Source organism: Pinus tabuliformis, chromosome 6 (genome assembly GCF_031772625.1).
Source record: "Pinus tabuliformis cultivar Carrire ecotype Pingquan chromosome 6, CPIR1, whole genome shotgun sequence".
NCBI classification, from domain to species: Eukaryota; Viridiplantae; Streptophyta; class Pinopsida; order Pinales; family Pinaceae; genus Pinus; species Pinus tabuliformis.
In genome coordinates this window covers 399,403,406-399,428,436 of record NC_142292.1, presented here as the reverse complement: position 1 = coordinate 399,428,436, position 25,031 = coordinate 399,403,406, and the positions used below count along the sequence as shown (strand labels likewise).

At 41.6% G+C, this 25,031-nt stretch overlaps 1 protein-coding gene across 2 annotated transcripts in view; it reads right to left on the bottom strand.

Annotated features, from left to right (window-relative positions):
• Positions 1-10,417: 10,417 nt before the first annotated feature.
• LOC149258986 (endoribonuclease Dicer homolog 3a-like) overlaps positions 10,418-25,031 on the bottom strand; it is a 290,704-nt gene continuing 276,090 nt past the window's right edge. For both annotated transcript variants that reach the window (XM_089417176.1, XM_089417185.1), the window contains exons 25-26: positions 10,857-10,983; positions 10,418-10,768 (exon numbers count right to left, since the gene is read on the bottom strand). In XM_089417176.1, the coding sequence (XP_089273302.1) occupies positions 10,579-10,768; positions 10,857-10,983 (317 nt within the window). In that variant the 3' untranslated portion in view covers positions 10,418-10,578. The remainder of the gene's footprint in view (positions 10,769-10,856; positions 10,984-25,031) is intronic.

Sequence of the window (25,031 nt, the reverse complement as noted above, 5' to 3'; positions counted from 1 at the left end):
AAGAGTAGAGATTATTTGGTGAATTTTTGGGCACTATCAATTTTAACATTATGGTGGATTGAGACAATGACTAAGTGTTTCTAACATGAACACATGTACATGTGGATTCGTTTCAAGATGACAAGTTTAGCTCTAGTACATCAAATACATATGGGGATGTGTCAGTGCAAAGATTTAAATGAGGGAGTTATGAGACAACAACAATGAAGTAGAAAAGCTAGAAAACACTAGTGTGATTGAGTCTTTCAAATGAGGATAGTTGCAATGGTGTTGCCATGCCTGCATTTGATCAAGGTTGAGATTTGTGGTTTCACTTTCTTCACACTATAATTATACAATTAAACAAAAATATCGAAGGTTTCATATGCATAAAAGCTTTCATTTACATTATATTGATATAGTTATACAAAAATATAAAAGCTTTTAAATTGTTGATGATCTTATGTTCCATGGAAATGGTGCACCAAATCTACCATTCAAACAATAAGAGAAAGCATTCAAAGAGGAAAGAGAGACAAACATATACAATCTAGATTCAATATTGTTTATGAAAGAAAATAAATGTGCTATATCTAAGCCTCCTTCACCAAAGATGGATGTGGGGATGAATCCTACCAAATCACCAAGTTGCGTTGATGCATTAATGCTTCAGGAAGATACAAAAGCAGGATGAAGAATGGATGAATCAATCGACAATGTAATACAAGCTAAAAATGTCTATATACACTTTTTAACAAGGGTTAAATAGCTAATGTCCAACTAATGAGGACACATGGTGAATGGCAACTCACATCACATTAAAGAGGACAAGGAGTATTCCATTTCCTTAGTGTATCATTTCAAGAGTATATGAAATACATGAGCATCTCTAATACATAAGCCTTAGTGATCATTTCAAAATAATATGCAATACATGAGCATCCCTAATACATAATCCTTAGTGATGTAACATTGTAAATACTATATAATATCACCAAGTCTAAGGTACATGTGTCATCCAAGAAACCAAGTACTATAGGTGCCATGAAATGTTCCACCAAGTTTCTGGGACGAGGTGAGGGAGCAGGGATATGCAAGAGTGGCCTATGCAAAAGCTCCCCACCAATTTTAAGGAAGTGTGGGGGGACGTCGTCGTCTTAAAAACTTATAACTATAAAATATAAATCGATGAATCATATAACTGAGACAAATTTAAAATGAAAAGCATGATCATTGATATCATTATCATATAAATTATAATCATACATCATACATGGAAGTTTGTAATTGTACAATGTAACTACTAGTCTACTAACTTACTAACAATGAAATAAATTATAAAATTATAAATGTTTAAACTTTGAAACTCTAAACCATATTGATGTTCCACTTCCAACTATGAACATTGAATACTAAATATTGAAATAAAATTATAAAAGTCAAGTCTGATACATCAAGAGTCAAAAATTTTAATTTTAAAGTCAAAATAACATAAGAAGATATCAAAAGATAAATGACCATAATTGCTCAAGATAATCCGTTCAACGAAGGAGCACACAGAAGGTTTCCTGGCGATGGTGGCAGCGTTCCGTTCAACGAGGGAGCAGACACAAGGCTGCTTGGCTATGATAGCAGTGTTCACAACAAAAGAGCAAACATAAAATGAAATGTGAAATGAACATAATGTAAACCCTTCCCAGTTGGTCAACAAATATTAAAAATTACGCTTTTTTGTTTCATAGAAAAAATTTGCAAATTTTTCTAGGGAAATGACCCCCTCAAGACCCCTTAAGACCCCTTTCGCCTAGGAAACTGTTGATTTGGGGTGGCATCAAATGTGCTCTAGCCATGAAAATTGGTGGAGAGGCTAAAGCACATGAAATCTCTAAGACCCATAAACAGTTTGGGCAAATTCTAACCGATTTGGGAGATATTAAAATAATTAATATTTTTAATGGAGTTACTAAGTCTAAACTTAGGAAAAAATAAATATTAATGGATATTAATATAAAACTGGGTTAGAATGGTCCAAAAGTCATGGATCAAGCCAAATCTAATCTTAGCCAATGATTAGATATTTAATCACGACCATTGATGGACCAATGAAAAAAGTATAAGAGGCTTGAGAGTCAATTGGAGAACACACCAAGAGAGATCAAGAATTCGATTTTCTAGGGCAGGGTTTATTGAGGAAATCGAGTGAGTGCTCTGAGTTACACTTGAGGGGCAGTGAATACATAGTAGAGAGGCAGAGCTAGTACCAAGAGGATCAACCTAAAGATGGGAGAGGTTGATGCAAAGCTAGACAGTGGCCACACAGATGCAGCTAGGAGTTGCACATAGCGAAAGAGGGCCAACATGTGAGACGCAAAGGGTCTAGGGGCTGACGCAAAGGCTCCAAAACCTGATGCAGGGCCAGAGAGGCTGACGCAAGGCCTAGAGGCAGCGCTCAGAGAATTTTGTGGGACAGACTAAGGCTAGATAGGGTGACGCAATCCCTATCAAAGTGACGCAGATCAACAAAAGCTGCATTGTTGTTGTGGAATCGTTCATCCAGTGATTTAGCTGGAATATCTGTCTCCCACTGAGAGGTACTACTGCCGAGGGCATTCTCTGTTGGGTGAACCATTTCTGGCACCCAGGTTGTATTTTGAAACTGCATAATAATAAAACCCTCTAAATAGCTGCACCGGTTTTCCCGCATTGGGTTCTTTCAGGGACATTAGTCCAAAAACAACGATGTCACTTGTGTGCTTGTTTACTTTCAGTTATTGATCTGTATGTGTTGATATTGTACATGTATTTATTTTCAGTATTTACATGGTAAATAACTTGTTATGTAATTGAACAAGTAGGAATAAATAAATTAGATAATACAGGAAGAATTTCTAACGGGTTAAACTTAGAAATTCCAACATGGTATCAGAGCGTGGTTATAGATCATAAGATAACTAAAGGCATCAACCGAGCAGAGCAATAGTAGCAGAAACAACTGTCTCAAGTGACAAGTTGTTCCTAGCAGAAAGCAACAAGGAAGGATTGATGCAGAGGACCTGTGTCATCAGTTCGAGCTAGGAGTAGGATCAACACAGAGGGAGAGAGGAGCAGACCTGACCTACGCAGTGCCCAGTCATCTTTCTCAGTCAGGAAGGATCGACGTTGTGGCCAGGAGGTGCAAATTTTGCCGGTGTCGGTATTGTGCAGAGCCTAGAGGCTCAGTTCTTCAAGTTGATAAGGTATAGGAGGCTGCGGATAATTTGCGAAGCGAAGCTGGTGGGGTACTATGGTCATAAAATACCTAACAAGGCAAGACCAAGGGGGAGGGATTTCTAGAAAGGAAATCGAGACTCAGAGGGAGTCGAACCCAGGGCTTCCAAGTGGGAAGTAAAGAGACTCAAAGGAGTTGAAAGAAGAGCAACAAGATGGCAGTGAATGGGCTAAGAGATTAGGATAGATTGGACAGAGCTTCCAATTCTGTAGTCTGGAAAGCCAGGATCTTGTCCATTCTAGACAAGTATCGCATCAAGCACTTCGCCTTGAAAACAATAGTGATCTCGATTGACCTAGCTGAAAATAAGAAGTACAAGGAGGCAATGGCCAGGGCAAAGTGCATCATCCTTGATGGGGTTAAGGATAATGTGGTGTTGCATATTGCCGAGAAGGACAGGGCAAATGAGATGTGGGAGGCCTTGAAGAAATTGTACTAGCATACTTCCGTGCAGAGGAAGATGTTACTTGAAAATCAACTACGGTCATACCAGATGCAAAAGGGAGAGCAGATAGATGTCTTCCTCGGTGGATTGAAGGAGATCCATGATCAACTAACTTCCATAAGAGCCACACCAGAACAAGGACTGATGGTGAGGACCACATTGAACGCAGTCTCAGAGGATTGGGAGGTATTTGTCCAGAGCATACTAGGCAGGTCGAGCCTTCCAAATTGGGAGGAACTGTGGGCGGCTCTTTGTCAAGAAGAGATCAAACAAGTGACCAAGGCGGAGAGTAGTGGAAAAGGGGTCAAAATCAAGGAGGAAGAAGAAGATGCGGCTCTCGCACCCATGGGAAGTAGGAGAAAAGAAATAAGAAGGACATCTCCAAGGTCAAGTGCTTCCATTGTGGGGAACTGGGTCACTGTGCGAACCAATGTCCGAGGAACAAGAGTAAGGGAGAGGCTTCTTACTCAAAGGCAGTGCCAACAAAGGCAGAGAAAGAAGTCGAGGAGGATGACGATTGTGCCATGAGTGCTCATGCGCCACTTGAGAGGAAGTGGGGAGACATCAAGCTGCAGTCAGATGGACTACAGGCGATGAGGGACAGGCTCCTCGAGGTACCCAACCTCTTGGGTTATACCTTGCTACGAGAGCCCTGAAGAGGAGTAGCGGGACTGGCAGATGTTGATAGAGATGGATGCAGATGAAGCGACAAAGAGTGTTATAGTGCAAAAGTCTGGGGATCGCGCAAAAGCTAGCAGGATGCAACAGTGCGAGAAGCACGAGTATTGCACCAGTGCAGGATGGCATGGAGAGGTGTGAAGCGATTCGAGATGCATGGAGTTGTTGCAACAACACAGAGGTCAATAGAGGGATCACTTGTTAGCAGCAGAGGGAGCTTCAACATCAAGAGTCTCTAGCCTGACAAAGACGTCAAAGTTGGGTGGATCAGTTACTTCCTTCTCAGTAACTAGGCTGCAATGCAATAGTTAGTAGTGGCAATGATATGGGCAGCGCGATGCAGCGTTAGGAGAAGGGGATGCAGTGCAGATGCAGCAGTGGCAGTGGCAAGGCCATGGGTAGTAGTAGAAGATGCAATAGTGCATAGGATGTGGGCGGGGAGGCCTAGCATTAGCACAGGTACCGGTGCTAGATAATCAGAGTAATGCTCAGTGAGGAGTATTACTAGAGCAGAGTCCTCGCTAAGAGGGAGTGTTGATTTGGGGTAGCATCAGATGTGCTCTAGCCATGAAAATTGGTGGAGAGGTTAAAGCGCATGAGATCTCCAAGACCCAGAAATGGTTTGGGCAGATTCTAACCAATTTGGGAGATATTAAAATAATTAATATTTTTAATGGAATTCGTAAGTCTAAACTTAGGAAAAATAAAATATTAATGGATATTAATATAAAACTGGGTTAGAATGGTCCAAAAGTCATGGATCAAAACAAATCTAATCTTAGCCGTTGATTAGAGATTTAAACTCGGCCGTTGATGGATCAACGAGAAAAGTACAAGAGGAGGCTTGAGGGTCAGTTAGAGAACACACTAAGAGAGATCAAGAATTTGATTTTCTAGGGCAGGATTTGCTGAGGAAATCGAGTGAGTAATCTGAGTTGTAATTGAGGGGCAGTGAATACATAGCAGAGAGACAGAGTTAGTGCCAAGAGGATCAATGCGGAGTTGGGAGAGGTTGACGTAGAGCCAGCCAGTGCCCACGCAGAGGAAGCCAAGAGCTACGTAGAGCTAGAGAGGGCCAGCGTGTGAGACACAGAGGGTCTAGGGGCTGACGCAGAGGCCGCAGAGGTTGACGCGGGGCCTAGAGGTAGCACTGGGAGAATTTCATGGGACAGACATTGTTGCTATGGGATCGTTCATCCAATGATTTAACTGGAATATCTGTCTCCGACTGAGAGGTACTACTGTCGAGGGGATTCTTTGTTGGGTGAGCCATTTGTGGCACCCAGGTTGTATTCTGAAACTGCATAATAATAAAACCCTTTGAATAGTTGCACCGATTTTCCCGCATTGGGTTTTTCCGGGGACATTAGTCCAAAAACAACGATGTCACTTGTGTGCTTGTTTACTTTCAGTTGATGATCTGTATGTGTTGATACTGTACTTGTATTATTTTCAGTATTTACATGGTAAATAACTTGTTAAGTAATTGAACAAGTAAGAAGAAATAAATTAGATAATACAAGAAGAATTTCTAACGGGTTAAACTTAAAAATTCCAACATGGTATCAGAGCGTGGTTGCAGATCACAGGATAACTGAAGGCATTAACCGAGCAGAGCAATAGCAGCAGAAACATCTGTCTCGGGTGACAAGTTGTTCCTAGCAGAAAGCAACAAGGAAGGAATGACGCAAAGGGCTTGCGCCATCAGTTCGAGCCAGGAGGAGGATCAACACAGAGGCGGAGTGGAGCAGACCTGACCTACGCAGTGCCCGATCATCTTTCTCAATCAGGAAGGATCGATGTTGTGGCCAGGAGGTGTAGATTTTGCCAGTGTCGGTACTGCACAGAGCCTAGAGGCTCAGTCCTTCAAGCTGCTGAGGTATAGGAGGCTACGGATAATTTGCGGAGTGAAGTTGGTGGGGTACTATGGCCATAACAATACCTAACAGGGCAATACCAAGGGGGAGGGATTTCCAAAAAGGAAATCGAGACTCAGAGGGAGTTGAAACGAGGACTTCCAGGAGGGAAGTAAAGAGACTCAGCCAAGTCGAAAGAAGAGCAGCAAGATGGCAGTGAATGGGCTAAGAGATCAGGATAGACTAGACATAGCTTCCAACTTCGTAGTCTAGAAAGCTAGGATCTTGTCCATTCTAGACAGGTACCGCATCAAGCACTTCGCCTTGAAAGCAATAGTGATCCCGATTGACCCAGTTGAAAATGAGAAGTACAAGAAGAAAATGGCCAGGGAAAAATGCATCATCTTTGATGGGTCAAGCATCATGTGGTGTTGCATATTGCTAAGAAGGACACAACAAATGAGATGTGGGAGGCCCCGAAGAAATTGCACCAGCATACTTCCGTGCAGAGGAAGATGTTACTTGAAAATCAACTGCGGTCCTACCGAAATGCAGAAGGGAGAGCAGATAGATGTCTTCCTCGGTGGATTGAAGGAGATCCGTGATCAGCTAACTTCCATAGGGGCCAGGCCGTATCAAGAACTGATGGTGAGGACCGCATTGAACGTAGTGTTAGAGGATTGGGAGGTATTTGTCCAGAGCATACTAGGCAGGTCGAGCCTTCCAAATTAGGAGGAATTGTGGGCGACACTTCGTCAAGAGGAGATCAAACGGGTGACCAAGGCGGGGATTAGCAGAAAAGGGGTCAAAATCAAGGAGGAAGAAGAAGATGCGGCTCTCGCATCCGTGGGAAAGCAAGAGAAAAGAAAGAAGAAGGACCTCTCCAAGGTCAAGTGCTTCCATTTTGGGGAACTGGGTCACTATGTGAATCAGTGTCCAAGGAAGAAGAGTAAGAGAGAGGCTTCTGACTCAAAGAAAGCACCAGCAAAGGCGGAGAAAGAAGTTGAGGAGGATGACAATTGTGCCATGAGTGCTCATGCGCCACGTGAGACGAAGTGGGGAGACATCAAGCTGTAGCCAGACGGACTACAGGCGATGAGGGCAAGATCCTCGAGGTACCCAACCTCTTGGATTATACCTTGCTACGGGAGCCCTGAAGAGGAGTAGCAGGACTGGCAGATGTCAGTAGAGACGGATGCAGATGAAGCGGCAAAGAGTGATACAGTGCAGGAGTCCCGGGACAATGCAGAGGTTAGCAGGATGCAACAATGCGAGAAGCACGGAAGTATTGCACCAGTGCAAGATGGCATGGAGAGGTGTGCAACGGTGAGATGCATGGAGTTGTTGCAGCAACACAGAGGTCAATAGAGGGAGCACTTGTTAGCGGCAAAGGGAGGTTTAGCATCGAGAGTCTCTAGCCTGACAGAGATGTCAGAGTTGGGTGGATCAGTTACTTCCTTCTCAGTAACTAGGCTGCAATGCAACAGTTAGCAGTGGCAGTGATATGTGCAGCACGATGCAGCGTTAGGAGAAGGGGATGCAATGCAGATGCAACAGTGGTAGTGGCAAGGCCATGGGCGGTAGCACATATGCAGAGAGAGCTGCCATACAGATGCAACAGTGGTAGTGGCAAGGACATGGGCAATAGTAGAAGATGCAACAGTGCAGAGGATGTGGGCGGGGAGGCCTAGCATCAACACAAGTACTAGTGCTAGATAATCAGAGTAATGCTCAGTGAGGAGTATTACTAGAGCACAATCCTCACTAAGAGGGATTGTTGATTTGGGGTAGCATCGGATGTGCTCTAACCATGAAAATTGGTGGAGAGTTTAAAGCACATGAAATATCCAAGACCCAGAAATGGTTTGGGCAGATTCTAACCGATTTGGGAGATATTAGAATAATTAATATTTTTAATGGAGTTCATAGGTCTAAACTTAGGAAAAATAAAATATTTATGGATATTAATATAAAACTGGGTTAGAATGGTCCAAAAGTCATGGATCAAACCAATTCTAATCTTAGTTGTTGATTAGAGATTTAATCTCGGTCGTTGATGGACCATTGAGAAAAGTATAAGAGGAGGCTTGAGAGTCAGTTGGAGAACACACCAAGAGAGATCAAGAATTTGATTTTCTAGGGCAGGGTTTGCTGAGGAAATCGAGTGAGTAATCTGAGTTGCAATTGAGGGGCTATGAATACATAGCAGAGGCAAAGTTAGTACGGGGAGGATCAACATAGAGTCAAGAGAGGTTGACGTAGAGCCAGCCAATGGCCACGCAGAGGTAGCCAGGAGTTGTGCAGAGCCAGAGAGGGCCAGCATGTGAGACACAAAGTGTGTAGGGGCTGACGCAGAGGCTACAAAAGGTGATGCAGTGCCCAAAGAGGCTGACGCAGAGCCTAGACGCAGCGCTGGGAGATTTTTCGTGGGACAGATGGAGAGCTGGATAGGGTGATGCAGTCCCTATCAGAGCGACGTAGATTAGCAGAAGTTGCATTGTTGTTGTGGGATCGTTCATCCAGTGGTTTAGCCAGAATATCTGTCTCCGACTGAGAGGTACTACTACGAGGGGATTCTTTGTTGGGTGAGCCATTTTTGGCACCCAAGTTGTATTTTGAAACTGCATAATAATAAAACTCTCTGAATAGTTACACTGATTTTCCTGCATTGGGTTTTTTCGGGGACATTAGTCCAAAAACAATAGTGTCACTTGTGTGCTTGTTTACTTTTAGTTGATTATCTGAATGTGTTGATACTGTAGTTGTATTTATTTTCAGTATTTACATGGTAAATAGCTTGTTAAGTACTTGAACAAGTAGGAAGAAATAAATCAAATAGTACAAGAAAAATTTCTAATGGGTTAAACTTAGAAATTCCAACAAAAACGACCCCAAAATTTTGGGACCATGGGGAAACGACCCCCTCTCGTCCCCAAGTCCCCAGAGTGCAATGGAGCTAGGAAACTCAATGCCCAGCTGGGGCGACGCGACTCTGTGGAACACTGGTGGCATTCCTATGGAGTAGAACTTAGAGGAACGTGGAGGGTTGTTAAACCAGCCCCAATTGTGCTACATTGCTACTAACATGCATGTGCCACAAACACCTACCTTGCATTAATTGAATGCAACATTTTGACATGTAGTGGCCATCCCTTGTGCAAATTTGACCCAACAGCGCCACCTCAATGGTTGACCCATTCTTAGTTAACTGCTAGGAACATGTAACATGTGGAAGAAAGTGAAACCACTAATCTCAACCTTGATCAAATGCAAGCACAGAAACACCATTGCAAATATACAATAGAAGATGGCCTAGTGCATACTAACAGTTATGAACTTACAGAAAATATTATTTTCATTGATTAGCTGAAGGTAAACAAGTGCAAAATCCATCGATGTGAAAGGCTGCAAACCTGAAAATAAACTTACAGAAATATTATTTTCAATGATTAGCTGAATGTAAACAAGTGCAAAATCCATCGATGTGAAAGGCTGCAAACCTGAAAATAGACTTACAGAAATATTATTTTCAATGATTAGCCGAATGTAAACAAGTGCAAAATCCATCGATGTGAAAGGCTGCAAGCCTGAAAATCTTGTGCATTTCAATGGATCAAAGTTCCTCGTCACTTATGACATGGATGGAAAAGATGCACTTAGTTTAAAAGTTATTCAATATTTCTGGATGGAAGGAAGGATGTTTAGAGTTTCATAGATAGTTTGTTCTACATGGTTTCTTAACATAAGGCAGCAGACTCCCAAGCCACATGGTGAAACTGTGGAGGTTCCTGGACAAAGCTACATTTGTACTCTTAGCATCAATGGTTCAGGATCAAAGTCAAAACCAGCACAGGGATTTAGGATCTCATAACCAAAAGCTCTGTAGAACATAGAAAATAGAAAATGACGTTGACAAAACATTTTCAATCTTCACATGAATTCAAGATTAAAAACTTACCATCGAAGCTCCCAAAATTATAAATTAGAACTGGAAATAAGAATCTTCTGAACTAGGGTTGTCAACAGCCTACTTTTTCTTTATGACTCTTCCAATCTACCATTGCAGAGAGCATGCCCTTCCCTATTATGGAAATATTACAACCAGCTAAATGGTTGAAGACGCACACTTTGAACTGTAGAAGAAACCAGCTGATTGATTGAAGTCACACAATGAACTGTACAGATACACACTTTGAACTGCAGGAGTAAAACCAGTTGATTGATAGAAGACACACTTTGAACTGCAGGAGCATCCATCACGTGTATATATATTATATACTACTATACTTTCACACCAAACCAAGGACATACACTTGGAACTTGTTAACATCTGCAGTTGGGATGCAAGACAATCAATTCCCATCCTGACTCATTTTGGACCTTACGACATTTAGATTGGAGTCCTCTTCTACACAGATTCCCTTCTGAATCTCACAAAGCAAATTTAAAGAAGCTGAATCCTGTGCACTCCTCTTGCTGGGCTTCACTTCCCCACATACTTTCGGAAATTCTGTGCAAGGAATGTGGACACTATAGACAAAACTGAAAAATAAAGAAAAACAATCAAGTTAGATCCTATTTCCAAGAACTTTATATGAACCAAAAGCTTTGACAAAATATGTTTAGTCACCTTCTTACGTGAGGCAAGCCTCGTTGCTCAACCAATTCGAATGCAGGTGCTGGCCACCTGTTTTTGGTGCAAAGTTCATACAATGCAGTACGTGGAACCCCTTGACACTCAGACCTCTTCAAGAGTACTGAACAGCATAAAAGAGAAGAGTACTTTAGTCATGCTGTAACAAAATCCATTTGGTCTTGACATAAACATCAAGGAAATTTTATTAGTACACTTAAAATTCTGTTTTAACAGGATGTAGAGTTTATTTGACACAATACTCTTATCAACATTTTATATATATACCTACTAATTATTATATTTCATTTCCATTCAAATTCAGCAATGTATTGGCAAGATCTCGCATAGCCTTTGATACAAATTCACAAAAACGTTGATAAATTCTTTAGATATCTTTACAGAGGAAAACTTTCATATGCAGCAAAATTATTTTCAGACATACTTCTATAATATTGTAATTTGCAATGTACCATTTTGTACAATGGCAGCAAATGTGGTCCTCCTTTATTAGTACACTTAAAAATCTGTTTTAACAGGATGTAGAGTTAATTAAAAATTTGACACAATACTCTTATCAACAATTTATATATATACCTTCTAATTATAATATTTCATTTCCATTCAAATTCAGCGATGTACTGGGAAGATCTCGCATAGCCTTTGATACAAATTCATAAAAAAGTTGATAAATTCTTTAGATATCTTTATAGATGAAAACTTTCATATGCAGCAAAATTATTTTCAGACATACATAGTTCTATAAGATAGTAATTTGCAATGTACCATTTTGTACAATGGCAACAAATGTAGTCCCCCTACATAATAAATGTAATTTACAGAATTCAGGACTACAAGGGAATACCCATTTTTCCATGTAACCAAGCACCCAACTCTCCAACCCATAGGTAAGGGTAAGATATTCCTCAGGGCTCAAGGCCATTCAACAACAAAGCTTGAGGTCATCACAACAATATACTCAATATAAGCTCAAAATGTCACTTGCGAGAATTGAACTTGGGTGTGGAGGATAACAAAACATTCCTCCCAACCACCCAAGATAAACCCAATTGACTTGCAAGGAAATGCATTTTGCAAACAACACAGCTATTATCAACCAAAGATTTACAGAACTTCTGGAATAGTAATTAAAACCAAACTGATTCATTCTAGTATGATTGTCTTGGCTGGCAAATTGATTCCTCGTGCATTGTGAATACTTCTTAAAAGAACTTAGTCTTTGCAAGAAATAACTTAATGAGCAGCATGACTATTATCAAGCAACCCACTAAAAATGGCATGGCATAGTACTGCAAACCATAGGTTGCAATATAACAGGATTGTCTTGGCCAAAGATTTGAGTCCTAAAATATAACAAGAACTAATCTCCAAATCCTAGCAAGACAAGAGAACCTGGGGCTATTTTCTTGCCTAGCCATTTCTTGACCGATTCTCCAACAAGCAGTGGCAACTATGAAAAACGAGTCCTTATTTACTTGCCAAAAATATAGACTAGTGTGTATTAAAAAATTAATATTCCAAGGCATGAGCCATCGAGGACCACATAGTGTAAATCATAAGGGCCCACAAGATCCATGCCACACAAACCTGCAACATCCAAAGGACCCGCAAGGCGTGAACCCTCCAAGCCCAAGTCACACAGTTCAGCAAAAGAGTGAAACAAACAACATGAAACATACAACTTAAATACGTCAAGTATTATAATGTGCTAAATTTTGACACGGATCAATTCTAGCATGTCACAGATATATTGAAAGATATTACAAGTTATACTTAATTTCTACAGAAAGCAACAATTTTAAAGGTGTTCATCAATTCACAGACAATGATTTTATGCAAACTGTTCATATGCATAACTCAAGTCATTCCTTAAAAGACTTCTCTTAACCACGTTTGAATCCATTATCATGAAATGAGATGAATCCCAAGAATGGAGGATGACTACAAACACACTATGAACATAAAATTCAGTTACATCCCAGAAAATCAATGTATATCTCCAACTTTTTATGTTATTGATTGAAAAGATTGCAAATTCATCCAGCCTTATCAAGAATAAGACAAATGAGCACACAGGAGTGTGGTTTAGCAGCATGCAGAGGGTGATCGGGTTTGTATTGATGGCGAGACCCAGGTTCAAAACCTCTCAGGTGGATGTAGATAAGGGCAGGTGCAAGTCAAGTCCCTGGTGGTTTTGACAACATTGATACACCCCTCATAATGCTGCAGCTTAGCCAAAGAGATTATGTAAGATGTGTTATCCACCAAAAGTGGGTGATCCTATAGAAGAGAACTTTTCTCTTGTTCTTCACATCTAGCCGGCCAGCCAGCAGCCCCTGACAACCACGACTAGCCCGACGACGACGTGCCATTTTATCTCCACCGTTTACATCAGTCATATACCTTATCCATTCGGCAAGAGCACATGGACGAAGGTGGGCTTCCAATCTAAAGGTACTTTATTCATTTTGCAATCAAGTGCTTGTGCTTATGCTTGTATTTGGGCTTTCGATATGGATAATGGGGTGATCAAAGGAGGGTTTTTGACCGTGATCTCATTCCCTCAACCTTAAATGGGGGGATAATCTTCGACCCTTGTCCAGTGGGACCTCCCCTAATGGCCCAATGGGTATAGGAGGGGCACTACTCGAGAAGCCTCGATTGAGATAGCATGTTCTATCTATCCCTATTCCATAACACTTTCTGTGTTACATTGCAAGTCCATATTCCACCTCTATTCGTCAGGTTCAACTGACCATTGGTTCTCTAGGTCTTGGGATTTGGCACCCATACATCCACATACTTGGGTAGTTCTCGGAACATTTCCCTGGACATTGTTGCAGCTAAAAGAGAGGAAAAAGCATATTATGACCACAAAACAAAATAAAGAATATCAACTGCAAAAGATGATCGGGACATACACATTAGCATGTGGGCAAAAGCCTAGCATGAGGTCTACCTCACTCATTATGGTCATCACTCGGTTCTTGAGCACATGTTACTTCTATACATCATAAAAATGAACCTTTTCTTGTCCCAACCCTAATGGGCAATGAGTTGCCTCATCATTAAGGGGTAGTACAACTGCTACACATCATACAAAGCAAGCTCTAACCCTTTGAGTGACAAGCATTAATACAAAAAAAAATCACGCAAAAGTAAAAAGCACATGAGGGGTGGAAAAGCAAATGTCGAGTTAGTAACTCATTCATCCATAATTGCTCCCTGCACACATCTATACACTCAGGATGTGGGTCCCCATCATGTTGGTCCCTTTGACCATGGCACTTGGCCATGTAGTCTTCTCCCCTCCGTTACCATCATTATTCACTAACACCTATCAATTGAAGGGTGGATTGAGGAAATGTTACTACCTCGTAAGGGTTGAAAACACCTAATAAGGTTGTCCTTTAACCACTCCTACCTACGGAGGAAACACCATTGCGAGTTCAAGGCCCTAATTTTGGAAGGGAAGCCTTATTTGAAGTATTAAATAACCCTTTACATTCAAGCTTGGTTAAATTAGATGCAAAAAAGGATTATTGCACCTAAGGAAAGGTTGATTTCACTAGACTTCATGCTGTAATTGTCAAAAGGTTCCACAGCCCAGGCTTTGGGCACCTTGCTCATAGGTACCCAAGCCATTTGAGAAGTACATTGACACCCACAGGTGAAGTGTTGGGAGCCTTGGGTCACCAAGCAGTAGTAGCACATCATAACTACTTTGAGACACCTTTTGCACCTAGGATGTTCTGCCACTTTGCACTATATTTGATGATTCTTCAAGATGATGCACTTCGACTAACATGCCCCTAGGATGGCTTTAGCACTCTCTGAGAGATGATAGCTGATCCAAAGCCCAAATGAGGATGGTCTCACTTTTTGAGACATGGGAGGGCTAGTAGCACCTGGTAAGCCCTCAATGTTGGAGCAAAGATGGACATTTTAAGCAAAAGGAGACCCAAGAGATCACCTTTGGTGCCCCAAACTAGATTTTGGGGTCCACAAAGGGATTTTGACAAAGATTTTAGGGCCAACCCTCACATCATGATATTTATGGGCTTCTACAATACTCATGACACCCGAAAGCCTCAGAGCATGACACATGGAGCTCAACACATGGATGACATCAAACTTTATAATCCTTATGGCTCATACATGTGGTCAAATCATTTGTTTTTGGTCTAAGCTAGTGGGTTGGCTTGTAACCCATTGCATCAATATGATTTTACTTGTTTTCCTAGGGGCTTTTAGGCTAACTATGAACAATTTCTCCTCATATAAATAAAGGAGAGGACTATTGTACCTCTCATCATCATCACTTGTGAACTTAGCCTTCTCTTCTTGAGTATTTCAACCTCTTTTCCTATAGGAGAGATGTGAGCTATGGAGCGAAATTTTCTTGGAGCTATTGTCTTGTATTTGGAGAAGTTATCTTAGATTGATGATTGGATTGTTCATGCATATTATCTTGTAAGTGCTATTTATTGAAAAATTTTGATTTCATATCTAATGTATGGAAAAAATTGATGGTCTAGGTACGTGCCCTAATATCAATTTATTAGAAGCTATGTCATATTATTGCATGCATTACTCATAATATGATATGTGAATGGAAATCCCCTTGGTGATCTTACATTAGCTCTCCCAAGTGACTTTCAATCCCTCACAAAGGTAAAGATTAGGGTTTTGATGCTTGGGAATCAAAACATCCTTACTCCTTTGCAAGTTTTAGCCAACTTTAAGAGCTCGTAGACTCCATCAACCCTAGGACTAGGCATTGGTCATCCCTTGTTGGTGACGAAATCTAAATTTACATAAACTTTTCTCTCTTATTCTTTCTACCTAATTCGACCCTATTAAGGCCAAGTGACCACCTAGGGCCTAGTGCGAATTGACTAGGAAGGCAAATTTTGGCTCTTGGAAAGTCTAAATATCAAAGGTAGAGTGGTTGCCACAAAATCACTTACATGACATTCACTCCAATTTTGTCCAAAAATTTCCTTGCCCTGGTTGCTTTACCTAGGGTAAAACACTAGTTTGGTTTTAACTTCAACTTGGGGTGTTATTGAGGATTTCAAGTGCCATATATTTCCTAAAATAAATTGTGTAAAACCCATTCTCTATACCTTGACCTTTGGCCATCCCAACTATTAAACTACTAATTGAGTACTAGCTCCTGTGTTGTATAAGTTAGGCATCTCTAAGTAAAGAAAATTGCCTTCATTCATTGATTGGAGCCTTGTACTTAAGCTAAGCCTTTCCCTTCAAGCCTCTTGGTCATCCTAATACCTTTATACTAAGTATATCTCTTATAGGTGACTTTATACCAGGACTCCTCCCATTGGTGAAAGTCCATAAAGAGAAGGGGGTTTTGGCTGTGGTGATTGTTACCCAACAAAAGTGGGTGATCCCATAGGAGAAAATTTTCTCATATCATCTCTTCTAGCTGGCCATCCAGCCCCTGACAACCACTATTAGTAGATGATGATGTGCCATTCATATCTTAGCCATTGATTAGGTTTTAATCTTGGTCGTTGTTGCTCCAACAGAGGATTATACGAGGAGGTCGATGTGGTGATGGAGAATACACTTGAGCAGTTCCATTTTGTTAAAATTGGAAACTAGGGCCAAAATCCATGTAGGTCATCTTATTTATGGCCGCTGATATTTTTCTTGGATCCCTCTCGTCGAGAGGTGTAGGATTGATCTAAAGATCATCCGATTCCGATAAGTATTCATGGAGTTATGAATTTATTTGGGTTATAAGTCAATTCGTCAAGGTCAGCGAGCATCCAAATAACACCCACATGTGCTCAACGTTTTAGTATAAAAGGATGATATTGATCTGGGATCAATTGGAACTGACTTCAGGTTGGTAAGAGTGATATAACTCACTCTCTTTATTTGGAATTGACTTCGGGTCAGTAGAGGATGGTATGATCCATTCTCGATCACTTCTTCTTCATAGTTCAACAGTGTAGAATAGAATAGAGTAGAGAAGTGCACGGCACTGATAGCTGAGATAGTACGAACTGGCAGATGGATTAGCAGATAGAGTTCTCCCTAGTTTAGAGGGAGCATTAAAATTGGCAACTAGGGCCAAACTCCATGAGGGTCTTCTTATTTATGGCATCTAATATTTTTCTTGGATTCCTCTCTTCAAGAGGTGTAGGATTGATCTAATCATCATTCGATTCCGACGCGTATTCATGGAAATATGGATTTATTTGTATTTCTAGACAATTTGTCAAGGTCAGCCAGCAAGTAAAATTGTGTTGCACGCCCCCAGCTAAACCCCAACGTGGCATATAAATAGAACAGACCTTGTGGCATTAGTTCACTCATCTCATCCTCACGTCTCTTCTCCCTCCTTGTCTCATGGGTATATGAAGGAGAAAGAAGACTCTCTCTCGTGGGAAAAGAGGACGTAGTTAGGGTAGCATTCTGGGAGGACATGGTTAGGGCAGCAAGGACACAGGAAGGTGCAGCAACCTTGTTTGCGGTGATAAAGGACTACATTGACAAGTGTTTAGCCTCCATTGACTGCAGTTTTGTGTGGGAAGCCTCTCCTATGCTAAATGCATTGCTCGACAACTTGTGTTAACTTGTTGGAGGGCACATTTGGGACAACGTTGACTAGTTAGGGTTGGCTGCAGGTATGCTGCAGCATTGACTGTTGTTTTGACCATCTTACATTGACTGTTTTGGGCTGCTATTACTACTGCTGGAGACTGAGTTTTCCTAGGTTGTGATTGATCACCCTTGCTATTGATGTTCAAGGGTTTCATTACTGCTGTTGTAAATCATAGATTTGTGATATTGTACTATCTCTCTCTCTCTCTGTTGAATTATTGAAGAATATAGAAGAATTGATTCAAGGGTTTCCCTGCATTGGGGTTTGTCCCTGGCTAGCGCCACATCTTGTGTCTCTTGTCTTCTGTTGTTTTCATTTATGTTCTATCAACATTTTACTTTCATGTTAATCTAATTGAAATTGGGCTAATAAGAAGAATTGAAGTAAATTACTCTTAAGCATAGACCATACCATAATTTAACATGGTATCAAAGTTGAGGTGAAAACAAAGCCCAAGCAAGAGCAAGAGCAATCACCGAAGACAGTTGGAAAAAGTCAAAAGGCTTCATGGGTTCCTCATCACACTTCCCCGCCGACGACAAGCTCCGTGAGAATTTTGACTATCACGTATGGAAGATGTCTCTTGATCTGACATTGGAAGAGCAGGAAGTGTTGGACTATGTGAGGGGCAAAATTACGGAACCTCCACCAAATGCACCGGCTGCTACAAGGAACAAGTACACAAAGGGTGAAGTTAAAGCGAAGAAGATCATCTGGGACTCAATTGACAAGCATCTGGTGGCCTACATTTTCGAGTTGAACACCTCCAAGGAGATCTACGATAGACTGGTAAGCTTGTTTAAAGTTAGTGATGCAAATCAAGTTTTGTTCCTCAACAATAAGCTGAAGGATATTAAGGTCAAGGACGAGGATATTCAATCCTAATTCTTAAGGATCACTGAGATCAAGAATGATCTCCTATAGATTCGAGAAGTCATCTCTAACAGGGAACTAACTATCACTGCTCTTAGAGGGCTCCCATCCGAATGGTATGTGTTTAGAAGAATGATCTCCTATAGATTCGAGAAGTCATCTCTAACAGGGAACTAACTATCACTGCTCTTAGAGGGCTCCCATCCGAATGGTATGTGTTTAGAACCACTCTTCTCAACAATGATCGAATTCCAGGATTTGAGGAACTGATGGCGAGATGCATTCAAGAAGAGACAAGGATGGTGGAGCAAGAAATGCCTTCAAGCAAAGGCAATCCCACTGCTTTCTCCTCTCATGCCAAAAGGAGAAATAATTCTACGTCTAAAGGTCACTTCAAAGGAAAGGCCAGATTGAAAGGTGGAAGGGAGGGAAGATGCTTCGTTTATAAATTTGCCCACTATGCGAGGGAGTGTCCAAATAGAAAGGACACATCACATGACAATGATCAAAATCACTCCCGAGGCAACTCCAACCACAATTAAAGGAATGGCAGTTTCAATGGCAAAGGAAAAAGGAATGTGGGAAATCAAGGAAGTGGTCAACCGTCCAAGAAAGCAAGGAACTCCAGGTATGAATCAAATGCTGTTAACAATAAGCAAGATGAATATTATCTGATATCGACCCTTTGCACTACCTCTCCTCTAGACGCGTTGGCAAATTGGCTGATTGATAGTGGTGCCTCAAGGCACTTAACTGGTTACAAGGAAGCTCTCTCTAATCTGATAGAGAACGAGACAAACTTGGAGATTATTCTTGGAGACAATTCCACCTATCTTGTAAAGGGTGTAGGGAATGTTACACCTCAGCTAAATTAGGGTAACACAATTCATTTGCAAGAACTCTTATATATACCTAATTTCAAGAAGAACCTGGTGTCCATTTCGGCTATGGAAGACAAAGCCTACAAGGTGCCCTTCATTGATGGCAAGGTATGTGTGTGGAAAAAGAAGTTTAAAGATGTTTTCACTCTTGGGTTTCGGGTTGACTCTTTATATCAAGTTGGAGGAAGTCCGTTGGGAATCATGTCTTGCGACACATCTCTTTAGTCTGAACTATGGCACCGAAGGTTTGCCCACCTTCATTATAACGCTCTACCGGATGTGAGACAAATGATGACAGGGATGCTCGAGTTCAAAATAGATCATGAAGGTGTATGTATGGGATGTGCTGAAGGAAAGCTCAAAAGGAAACCATTCCCCTCTAGCAATAGCAAGACCTCTAACATTCTGCAGTTGGTTCTCTCTAACATATCTGGTATGATGCCTATGAACTCTTTGGGAGGATATCTATATTATCTCACTTTTACAATGATTATTCTCGCAAGACTTGGATATACTTTTTGAAAAAAAAGGATGAAGTGTTCTCCTGGTTTCGTCACTTCAAAGCCTTGATCGAGAATCAAACCGAGAAGAGGATCAAGATCTTAAGGACTGATAATGGGACCGAGTATGAATCCAATCAGCTTCATGACTTTTCCAAAGAAGCTCGCATTAAGAGGGAGACCACAACACCATACACTCCTGAGCAGAATGCTGTGGCAGAAACGAAGAATCGAATGATTGTGGAAGTTGTTCGTGCCATGCTCCATGATCAAAGGCTTCCAAAGTTTGTATGGGCCAAAGCTGCAAATACCAATGTATATGTTCAAAACCGATGTCCTCATCAAGCGTTGGATTCCAAGACTTCCGAAGAGATGTTCAATGGTAAGAAACCTGATGTCTCTCATTTTAGAATTTTCGGAAGTCCCATATATTTTCATGTGCCGAAAGAAAAAAGGAGCAATTGGGTGCATCCGGAAAGAGGGGAATCTTTATGGGCTATAGCGAAAATTCTAAGGGCTATAGAATCTATGTGGCTAGTCAAAGGGAAGTCGTGATAAGCCATGATGTCAACTTTGACGAAGATATGGATCTTAGCAAGGTTGACAATCTTCCTATTCTAAGGAAAGATAAAGAAGCTGACACCAGGAAGTCAGATGAGAAGGAAGATGAGACGATGCCCGATGTGGAAGAACCTATGGATCCTATTGGTCCCCCTCTGCAAGAGCCTTCCTCTTCTAGGAAGAGGCCCTCATGGCTTAGGGGGACACTTGATGATGTCGAAGGACATATTGCACCTAGAGGGACTTTCCGTGAAAGTAAGAAGGCAACCAGGTATCAGGGATACCTGACCATTATGAGCACCATCATTCAAAATGAGCCTTCATTGTTTGAAGAAGCCGTGAACCATCAAGTATGGAAGGATGCTATGAACAAGGAATACGAGTCCATCATGAAGAATGATGTCTGGGATGTGGTCCCCAAACCCCAGGACAAAACATTTTTCACCTCGAAGTGGCTTTACAAAATCAAGCATGGAGATGATGGGAGTGATGAAAGTATAAGGCTTGCTTTGTTGCTCGAGGCTTCTCTCAAAAGGAAGGTGTACATTAGATGAGATATTTGCAACTGTTGCCTAGTACGCCACTATCCGCTCAATCATAGCGGCCCCTCGCCACTTCGCAAGGATGGAACCTACATTAGATGAATGTCAAGACCGTGTTCTTGCATGGTTCGATTAAAGAAGAAGTCTATGTGGAAAAACCCGAGGGGTTTGAGATTCATGATCGGGAATATCACATATGCAAGTTGAAGAAATCTCTCTATGGGCTAAAGTAAGCACCCCGAGCTTGGTATGAGAGGATCGATAGCTACTTGATGAAGTTGGAATTCACTAGGAGTCAAGCTGATCCAAACCTTTACTTTAAGGTTCAGGATGATAAGCCTCTCATACTGGTGTTGTATATTGACGATCTCTTCATGACAGGTGCAGACCCTCTCATTCACAAATGTAAGAGGGATTTGGCTTCCGAATTTGAGATGAAGGACCTAGTACTGATGCACTATTTCCTAGGGCTAGACGTCTGGCAAAAGCCAGGAGAAATTTTCTTATCTCAAGGAAAATACGTGGTGAAGATATTGGAGAGATTTGGTATGGTGGACTGCAAGCCCGTGACTACCCCAGTGGAGCTTAACTACAAGAAGTTATGCTATAGTGATGTCGGGCTTGTTTTGGGAAATGCTTCTGATATATGTTTTGCAATCAACACATTGAGCCAATATATGGTCGAGCCTCATCACTCACATTGGATTGGTGCCAAGAATCTTCTGAGATATCTTTGGGGCACAATTACTCATGGGTTGAGATACACTACCGAAGATGTGAGGCTACATGGATATTTCGATGCTGATTGGGTAGGCAGTGTGGTGGACCAAGAGAGCACTTCCGGGTGTTGTTTCTCTTTGGGATTTGCCTCGATATCCTGGATGAGTAGGAAGCAAAAGTTGGTGGCTTTGAGCACCGCTGAGGCAGAGTACATTGCTGCGAGTATGGCCTCCCGTGAGGCTGTTTGATTGAGAAAGCTCTTTTGTGAGCGGTTTGGACATACATTGGATACTACCGTGATCCTCTACGACAACTAGAGTGGGATTCATTTATCCGAAAATCCCGTATTTCCTGATCGCTCCAAGCATATCGATATCAGGTACCACTTTATCCGGGATATGGTACAACGAGGAGCAATAAGGCTCCATCATATTGGGACAGATGAACAGGTCACCGACATTCTGACAAAGCCCTTGGGAAAGGTCAAATTCTTGACTTTCTGAGAACAACTAGGAGTCGTTGAGAGGCGCTCTTATGAGGGTCTTATATGATGCATACTTTGAGCTCTGGGAGCTCCGGGGGCTTGGGGTACTTCTTGGAGCGATGAGTGACCATAGGGTGACTCACCCTCCCCTAGTGGTGTGCTATGTACAAGGTGAATGATTCAACCTTCCCCTGTGATACCCCGTGGCAACATGTAGGCAGGATGAGTGGTTCATCCTTCTCCTGCCGAGACATCCCACCCATGTAGTTTGGGATTTATGGGAAGTACCTCTCATCTAGCCAATGAGTAGGGAAATGAGAATAGGGACCATAACAGTACCGATGGATGCATCGTGTATCTACCGTACTCCCTATGCTAGGATGACATTGATCTGGGATCAATTGGAACTAACTTCGGGTCAGTAAGAGTGATATAACTCACTCTCTTTTGGAACTGACTTCGGGTCAGTAACAGTGGTATGACACACTCTCTTTTATCTGCAACTAACTTCAGGTCAGTAGAGGATGGTATGATACATTCTTGATCATTTCTTTTCTTCATAGTTCAGCAGAGCCGAGCAGTGCAGGGCAGTGCATTTGATGGCAAAGATAGTACCGACAGACAAATGGATTATTAGCCCCTAGTTTAGAGGGAGTGTTAAAATTGGCAACTAGGGCCAAAATCCATGTGGGTCATCTTATTTATGGAAACTAACATTTTTCTTGGATTCCTCTCGCCAAGAGGTGTAGGATCGATCTAATGATCATCCAATTCTGACATGTATTCATGGAGATATGAATTTATTTGTATTTCTTGACAATTTGTCAAGGTCGCCCAGCAAGTAAAATTGTGTTGCGCGCCCCCAGCTAAACCCCAACGTGGCATATAAATAGAAGAGACCTTGAAGCATTAGTTCACTCATCTCATCCTCACATCTCTTCTCTCTCCTTGTCTCTTGGATATACGAAGGAGAAAGAAGACTCTCTCTCACGTGGGAATAGAGGATGCAATTAGGGCAGCATTGTGAGAGGACGCAGTTAAGGCAGCAAGGACGTAGGAAGGTGCAGCAACCTTGTTCGGGGTGATAAAGGACTGCATTGACCAGTGTTCAACATCCATTGACTGCGGTTTTGTGTGGGTAGCCTCTCCTAGGCTAAACGCATTGCTGGACAGACCGCATTGACTTGTTGGAGAGCACATTTGGGATAGTGTTGACTGGTTAGTGCTCACTGAAGTATGTTGTAGCATTGACTGTTGTTTTGATTGTCTTACATTGACTGTTTTGGGTTGCTATTACTGCTGTTGGAGACCAAGTTCTCCTAGGTTGTCTTGAGGACAATTTGGGAGCTGATTAATCACCCTTGCTATTGATGTCCAAGGGTTTCATTACTGCTGTTGTAAATCACAGATTTGTGATATTGTACTATCTCTCTCTCTCTGCTGAATTATTGAAGAATATAGAAGAATTGATCAAAGGGTTTCCCCGCATTGGGGTTTGTCCCTAGCTAGCGCCACATCTTGTGTCTCTTGTCTTGGCTTGTTTTCTGTTGTTTTCATTTATGTTTTATCAGCGTTTTACTTTCATGTTAATGTGATTGACATTGGGCTAATAAGAAGAATTGAAGTAAATTGCTCTTAAGCATAGAACATACCATAATTTAACAGAGTTCTTGGCAGATCAGTTTCCAAAGTAGCAGTAGTCATTTGCCAAAGATAGAGCTAGAGATCAAAGCAGTGAGAGAGGGGCAGAGACAATGAGGCTGGAGGAGGCATTCCAGATCTAGCGAGTGCATTTGCAAAGAGACTGACACTGGGGCAGCGCAACAACTTCTAGAGGCAAAGTCGAATTGTTGAGAGGGATTGACATCCAAGGCTAGACATCCATGAGGTTGCGCAGAGCAACACAAAGACTGATGTAGAGGGTCAGAGGGCCAAACTTATGAAGGCAAGTTGCGCCAGGTGTTTTCCTACGAGGTGAGGAAAATTTCTCACTAGATTTTTTTCAGTATTTTTCTCTGTAGGATTGCCAGATTTCGGCATCCAATTGTACTCAAAATTTCTCACTGTTGCATAATAATAAAACCCTCAACTGTTGCACCGGTTTTCCCAAGTTGGGTTTTTCTGAGGACTTTTATCCAAAAATAATTGTGTTATTTTTACGTCTGCACTAGCATTTCTCAACTTCGATCATTTTATTTTCTTCCATAGTATTTTATTTGTAAAGGTTGTAGTGTGCTTTATTCAGTGTTTATCGTAGCAAACAACAAATAAATTGTTAAAGTTAACAATTAGGAGAATAATTTCCAGTTGCTGCAATAGGGTTCCAGCTTGGAATTTTCACAATCTCCGCCACCTAGATTATGGGGTAACCTGGAAGGAAGAGAGGCTTTGACCCTCATCTTATTCCCTCCCCTTAAATTAAAAGAGGTCTGATCTTTCATCCTTGTCCAGTGGGACCTCCACTAATGGCCGAATGGGTATAGGAGGGGCCCTACTTGGGAAACATCAATTGAGACAGCGTAGTCCCATCTCTCCCTGTTCTGTACTTACCACTTTCATTTTACATTATAAACCCTATATTCCACCTCCCTTCTTCAAGTTCAATTGACCACTGGTTCTTTGGGATTTGGCACTATACATTCTCATACCTGGGTAGGGTTGGAAACTTAGTCTTAGGAGATTGATGCAGCTAAAAGAACAAGAGAAAGAAATTGATGACCACAAGCAAAAATAAAAAAGATCAAATTACAAAAAATAGTCGGAACATACACATTAGCACGTGGAAAAGATCCTAGCATGAGCTCTACCTCACACATTATGGCCATCACCTGGTTCCTGAGCACATTTTGCTCTTCATATTATGAGAAGGAACCCTTGCATGTCCCAACCCTTGGTGGAAAATGAGCTACCTCACCATTAGGGGGATAATAATTGCTATACATTATACAAAGCA